The sequence below is a fragment of the Cottoperca gobio genome, chromosome 17 (genome assembly GCF_900634415.1).
Source record: "Cottoperca gobio chromosome 17, fCotGob3.1, whole genome shotgun sequence".
Taxonomy (NCBI): Eukaryota; Metazoa; Chordata; class Actinopteri; order Perciformes; family Bovichtidae; genus Cottoperca; species Cottoperca gobio.
The window spans coordinates 13,794,864-13,802,105 of NC_041371.1; the positions used below are offsets into that span (position 1 = coordinate 13,794,864).

A 7,242-nucleotide genomic window follows, 5' to 3' on the forward strand; every position below is an offset into this window, starting at 1 on the left:
GGAGCAGGGACCCCCTACTGTATTTATTGTATAGAAGGCTTGAAGAGTATTTTCACTTAATCGTTTTTATTTTTGAAGGTAAATATCAAAGAGGAAGTCTTCCTCTTGGTAAATCTTTCTAGCGGCCATGGCAACATTACGTCTTTTCCGATGCAAAGTCAGGTTTTGTTGTCCCTTGTTGCTACCCGTCCGTATCGCACTGGCCTCCTGCTTAGAAATGGCTGAAGCTCCCCCACGACCCTGCCGGTTTTTTTGTCACCGGTGTTCAGCAGAGATTAGTCCGCGTTTACCGGTAAGGACCCAAGATACAATTTTACCTACTTAAAGAATGATAAATTGTGTTTGTGTGGTTGTATGTGTATGTGGCGCACACCCAGTCACGTAGTCCCATTGCTGCTGTTTAGTTACGCTAGTTAGCTAGCCCTATAGACAACAACGGTCCGGAGTGACAGTGAAGTGGTAGTAATTAAGTTGGCGAGTACACTCGCGTCACGATCTTGTGTTTTTAGACATATAATTTCAGCTATATCGTGGTAAAATGAATAGCAGCTAGATAGCGCCCATCTTAACAGCTTGACAGGTCTCATATAGGTGACGTTTAACGTCAGCAAGCTAGCTAACGTTATCAGAAGAAATCACTTACTAAATCAGATTTTACAGCACGTTTTGGTTTCAATTTAAAGATTCCCAGTTCTCTGGTAATAGAAAAATTCTTCATGTAAATGTATTTTCCATAAGGCTTGCTGTTAGCTTATTGTGGTTGAACCACACAAATAAGTACAACTTGTCAGTCAGTAAATGTTGCTGTTGTAGTAACAGCCATTCATGGGAAGCTTCTTGAATGTTACAGTAACAGTTACTTTATTGACATTCAGCCAGCTGCTTACCTGTGTGTCAGCATACTGTCAGGAGATTATATGTACTGATTGGAAGTGCTCACAATGTGTTATTTACAGCATGTAACTTAATGTATTGTCAGTAAGACATCTGGGATTGATTGTGATCTACATGAACATTGGTATAGTCTGCACTTCGGAGGCACATGTTTATAGGAAAGTATATATTTTCTGTTATTATACATCATATAATCAGTTTCCGGGTATGTGTAGCTAAAACTAATGCAGTCTAATACAAGAGCCCTTCAACAAATCCTACTTGATCTTATAATATTCAGTTTTTTGTTGAACATGTTTGGCCATTTTGGTGGCAACAGTTTGTGGTGTTGTTGAATTTTATTGCATTACTACTTCATTACTGAGAGGCATTTCTACTATTTTGTAAACCCCATTTATATCAGTGATGGTGAACTAAATAACACCTTTCAGTACCTTCATGAGGGTAGCATTTTTTGCTGAGCTGCTGAATTAGAGTGCATTAGTTTTAGCTTGGTGTACATAATAAACATAACTGTGTATACGTTAGTTATAATGTATATATACTGGATATTCAAATGTATATTTTCCCTGTAGGACTACACCTGTCCACGCTGTGAATCTGGTTTCATTGAGGAACTGTCTGAGGAAAGAAGGTATGGAGGATTATTTTACATGTCATTCATTTGATATATTTGGTGTTTAAGTTTGTTTCTGAGTCTTAGCTTTTCACTTTCCTCTCTCTTGTGTTTGTGCAGTACTGAAAATGGGTCCGCATCCACGTCCTCCACCAGTGATCAGAACCGCCCAGCCTTTGAGGTCAGTGTGACTTGTTAAATCAGCCCGTCCAGGATATATTAGCACCCTGTACAATAACTTGACATTACCTCTGTCTTTTCTACTAGAGCATGGATCACCAACACTTGTTCACATTTCCCTCTGGGTACGGTCCGTTCGCCCTCGGGATTTTTGACGAGAACTTTGACCTTCGAACGCGGCTACCCTCAGAGGACAACCGAGAGACAGAAAACAGGAGAGAAAGGGAAATGGCATCGCGGCAACGATACAGTGCACGGCAACCTCGGGGTCGACATGTTCCTCGAAGACAGGGTACACGCCATGAAGGAGTGCCCACACTAGAGGGGTGAGACATTTTCAGCAGTAGAGTGAGTTGGACATGGTGACATGATGTGTTTTAGACACGTCTAAACATGAAGAACTTAACTTAACTGAAGGGATCTGTTATGCCTCTTAGTACTGTATAATCATATTACCTCCTTCTAAAGGTATAAAACACAAAATATCCACGATTCCAATTTTAATAACCAAGAGTTAATATTCCTATACATACCAAACAGCAGATATCTAGTAATACCATTTGCAATGAGTCTAAATATATTTTTATGACCGTAAACTATTAATATATTTTCCATGTGTACAATTAAGATGAGAAGACAAGTTGAATTTCTTTAAGTGTTGTGTTTTTCTTCCGGTTACAGAATTATCCAGCAGCTAGTAAATGGCATAATAGCACCTACAGCCATGCCAAATATCGGGGTGGGACCATGGTGAGTGTAAGAAACTGTGACGCATGTTTGATTACTTGTTTTATATCATTGAGTAAAATAAACAATACAAAGTGTTGACTGCCTTCTTGTCTTGCAGGGGTATGCTACATTCCAATCCAATGGACTACGCGTGGGGTGCCAACGGTCTTGATGCTATTATTACACAGGTATAAAGACAGTGGAGATAAAACTGCATATCAATTAGGCGACCACCGTGTCCCAAGAACCTTTCCAATAGAAATAGTGCTATTTATAATGTCATAGTCAATAATCATGATTCATAGTATATTTGTATAGTATTATTTTATATCAATAGAATCCAAAGTCCTGAAAGTGATTTCTACATTTTAGAATGGAGTATATACGGGTGGTACTCTGCTGGCAATAAACAAAGAGCACTTTAAACTTTGTGAAGAATTTGTCTTTCAAATCAGACTGGTACAGTATTTTAGCTAGATATGGACAGTGAATGTCTAAAAGTCATTTACAGAACAGCTTTGTTGACATGCAGATGATATCACGGTCATTTTTTGGGGATTCTGCTCTTTTTCACTTGTAGTTATTGAACCAGTTTGAAAACACTGGTCCACCTCCTGCAGACAGAGAAAGGATAAAGAGTTTACCCACCGTTAACATCACAGAGGAACATGTGGGTAAGTCCACGTCTCTCACACTTATACTTAAACACTCGTTTGCTGTGTCTCAATTCTCTTTTTTCCGTACTTAAACGTGCATAACTACTTTCCCAAGTTTGTCGATTTGTCAAGTGAGCAAACAAGCCGGCAGATATTTGCTATTTAAAAAGAAAAGAAGCGGTCAAAAGTTGTGATCATCATTTCCGGTACGTACACGACAGCCGGGTTCGATTTAAGACGACGCCACCCGGTCAAAATTCACGCAGTACGCAATTAAGTGTAATCAGTGTACTACATGAAGTGCACACACGCAGGTATCCGAATTAAGACACAGCAATTGTCTCACACCAACAGTTCTCCTTTTGATCAGTGTTGTTCTTTGTGCTGGTTTCATACAGACAAACATGTCACGAGAATGCCACATTAAAATGTTTGTGTAGGTCTTTAAGACAATTCAATAACAGTATTTGATCTATATCCCCCTCTGTAAATGTTGTCTTTAACAGTTTCCTGTTTTTAGTTTAATATCATCACAGACGCACTAATGCGGAAAGATTCCTGTAAATGCATAAATGCATTTCTTCTTGTTACTGGTGGTGAAGTGAAGCGCTTGAGTTTAATCGTACACTGTGCAACACTGCCTAAACTCAAATAAACAGAATTGGTGTGATTACTGTTCTTCATGCAGCTGAAACATGTGACCGTGGGTCTCTCACACACGGACACACGGATGACATGTCCTTTTCTGTTATGTTTCAGGTGCTGGTTTAGAGTGCCCTGTGTGCAAAGAAGACTACAGCGTTGAAGAGAATGTTAGACAACTTCCATGCAATCATTTGTTTCACAATGACTGTATAATACCGTGGCTGGAACAGGTACGTAGATCTGCAACATTGATATCGGACACCATATGATATAATTTGTTTGGTATCGGCTACACCAAGATGTATAGCTATATAAAGCCAGATTTGTCTCTGATAATGTGTTTATTATAACCCATTAACAACACAAATAAACAGCAGCCTGCTTTTTGTTTTAAATATACCTCTGGGGCTGTTGTAGGTTGACAAAGTACATTTTAAAGGCTTCTAAATGTTTGACTGTTTTACTCTATGACACTATAATAATATTTTAGGAGAACAGTAAAGGAAAGCTTGGATGCACGATGTATTTTCCTCTTTTGTTTTTACATCTGTAGCTAAATTGGATACAATTTGTTATGCATTGAAAATACTGAGAGTTTTTACAGGAGTCTCGTTTAATTTTGTTTCCTGCAGCACGATACGTGTCCTGTGTGCAGGAAGAGTCTAAGCGGACAGAACACAGCCACGGACCCACCGGGGTTATCAGGAATGAACTTCTCTCCCTCGTCCTCGTCCTCTTCCTCCCCCAGCTCACCTAGCAATGAGAATGCTGCCAGAAACTCTTAGATTTTCACCGTCGCCTCGCATCTGAAAACCTCACAACATACGTCAAACGAGACCCAACGGCTCCGAGCTGAGACCAGGGCGGTAGTCTGTCTCAATTCTAGGGGACGATATGAGTCGAACTCTGAATCTGTTGCAGATTTTCAGTCACCATTCCTCCCCCTGTGCTGAACGGACACCCGGTCCAGCTCCTGCTGCTACTAAGCCGAGTATTTGAAAGGGTGGGACTGGGCAGTGTCGATAGAGGATCCAGCTAGGCTGTGAATAATAATTATAATAATAATAATAATAATAATAAGTGGGATTGTGACCAGAACTGGAGCAGAGTTTATGCCGGAGTGAACTGCTTTTTGATGGAGACATGTCTTTGCTACGAGGCTTTGGCACATTTTATATTAACGACAGAATGCTCTTTTTTTCTTTCTTTTTTTAAACATAGCCTGTGGTGGTGCAGAGTCCATAGATGTGTAGATAGAGAATTCATTTTGAATGGTCAGCCACTGTACAGCTAGTAGATCAAACTAAAACCTTGTGGAGAGTGTATGCATCAGATTTTTATTTATTTGCACCTTTTTGTTTTTTTATTCTGCACAAAATTGTGTCTGAGGCTAAAAATGTGAATTTGGGTAAACTACTGAACAAACAAAAAAAGTTCTTTGCATTAAATAAGTCTTTGAGGACTTGTTTTTTAGATTCTCTTTTTATTAGAGGTTGATTCAGTGTTTTTAGTGCATCTTGACAAGGTAAAGATCCTCGCAGCTTAACGGTGGAAACCTTTTTATTATTCAAGTGAAAAAATCACAAACCTACTTATTTATTGATCCCTTGCCTAAGAAACACGTTGAGCAAAGTAAAAAGAAAACAAAAGACATAAAAAAGGCATGGGAACGTCTTACCTCTATGAAACTGGCCAAATGTGTTTCACAAAACAAATGTTAATTATTTTATTTACTGATTTTTCGTACAGTCACAATAAAGTGCTAAAACAAACATATTTGGAGTTTCTGCTGATACTGAATAGTTTCACAATGTTACTGGTGCTGTTGCTTAAGGAAGTTTAATTTTACACATTTAATATCAATATCAATCAAACCTCAATCATTTACTTGCCTAGGAAGTCAACAATTTAATTATTTTTGTTGCCTACTTTACTTTAATGTCATTAGAACATTAATAAACATTAACTATGTTTTTACAAATTAACCTTGTGATATTTCAAAGTGTTTATTGGAAGCTTGTCTACTTTTACTGATTACATAGTAAAGTGATTTTTAATAATTCATCATGATGCTGCTTCTTGTAAGCATTGTTTTCTGTCGGGTCCCAAATTTGACTTTATTGCCAATAACACAAATGTATGTGTCTTATACAAGGGTAACCCTCAGAGGTTTTCATGTTATATTGACTTAACACATTGTAACAAAGTAAGTTTAAAGTAGTTTTTTTTCGACACTTTCAACAGAAAAATCCCCTTAAATGTCAAAGTGAAAGCAAGTGTCTACACAGTTACCTATGTTACAAATATTACATGCAAGATAATTGTATTCACCCCCTTTAAAGGACGCACCTAAAGCACCACATGTCCTCAAGTCGGTAGGTTTCAATTGATTGTAGTTCAGTACACTCGTAGCTAGAAAGTCTAAAGTTTGGTGAGTCAGTATCAAGACTAAACCTACACCATGATGACAAAGGAACACGGCAAGCAACTCTTAAAAACACAAAGTCGAGACGGATAACCAAGTCATGACAAAACATGGACTTCCACAGGGGGTGAATACGTTTTATACACTGTCCGTCCTTTATAGCTATGTCGTTGACAAACATGTAAAATGAATGTTGATAAAAATGACTCAAAAGTCTTCAAGTACCTCCATAGAACTAGGCAGCGTGCCAATCGCATTTGTCAGACATTCACAGCGAGCCCAAGAATGTTTTTTAGCATAAATAACTAACGGGTGGTGTCTGAGTCACCAGACCAGAGGTGTTCATGCACATATAAATGTGAATAACAAATTAAACTCGTATTCCTGATGGTCTCAAAGTTACGTAAGTGCCATCCACTTCAAATAAATAATAGCTGTAAGGTTTGTTGGATTATTTACATGACCCTGAAAGAACAGAGGCTCTGGTTGAGAAATGGAAAAGAGATCATTTTTCTTTCCTTTTGTCTTTACTAGTTCAGGAACAGTTGTGTGTCTTTTGTTCCACATCAATAGGATCATCACTTAATCTTCCCTACATGGGTTTACACTCTTCATTTTGAATGGATGAAACCCTTCTCGCTCCTGTGTAGTGCTGTAACATGTTTCTGGGCCTGTCATCACCACTTGCCTTCTTGTCTGGAGTTTGTTTAACACTTTTTATTTGTATTGCCATTTCAGCAAATCTCTGCGTCATCTCTGTCTCTGTCATTTGTTGAAATCTGTTTAAAAGCGTCACACCGCTGCGTCGCCCCACCAGGAAATTAAAGTGAACCTTGGCGTTTGCTGCAGCATTGTCTAATGAAGTGGAGGGAGGATGGCAGAGAGAGGGAGACAGAGAGAAAGAAGAGGGGAGGGGGAGAGAATGATGACATGTATGAGTTCCTAGCAATGATGTCAAAAGGTAAGAAACATGCAGGAAGAAAATTCTACACTAACTTAAATTTTTATTTGTAGCATGGATGATGTGTAAATTCAGTGATAGGCACCAGTTATATAATCATGTTTCTTTTGTTAAGCAAGCCTATGTGAGTAATCGG

At 38.6% G+C, this 7,242-nt stretch overlaps 1 protein-coding gene across 1 annotated transcript; it reads left to right on the plus strand.

Moving 5' to 3' along the window:
• The first annotated feature begins 140 nt into the window (after positions 1-140).
• On the plus strand, positions 141-5,182 carry rnf126 (ring finger protein 126). Its single transcript, XM_029454274.1, has 9 exons — positions 141-292; positions 1,470-1,528; positions 1,631-1,691; positions 1,778-2,016; positions 2,372-2,440; positions 2,538-2,607; positions 3,000-3,093; positions 3,835-3,950; positions 4,353-5,182. Exons 1-9 carry the CDS (start codon positions 218-220, stop codon positions 4,503-4,505), a joined length of 936 nt encoding a protein of 311 aa, XP_029310134.1. The 5' UTR covers positions 141-217; the 3' UTR covers positions 4,506-5,182.
• Positions 5,183-7,242: the final 2,060 nt, after the last annotated feature.

Coding starts and splice junctions, on each gene's coding strand:
- rnf126 (XM_029454274.1), top strand. CDS start 218: ATGGCTGAAGCTCCCCCACGACCCTGCCGGTTTTTTTGTCACCGGTGT. Junction 2,017..2,371: donor GGAGTGCCCACACTAGAGGG/GTGAGACATTTT, acceptor TTCCGGTTACAG/AATTATCCAGCAGCTAGTAA. Junction 2,441..2,537: donor AATATCGGGGTGGGACCATG/GTGAGTGTAAGA, acceptor CTTGTCTTGCAG/GGGTATGCTACATTCCAATC.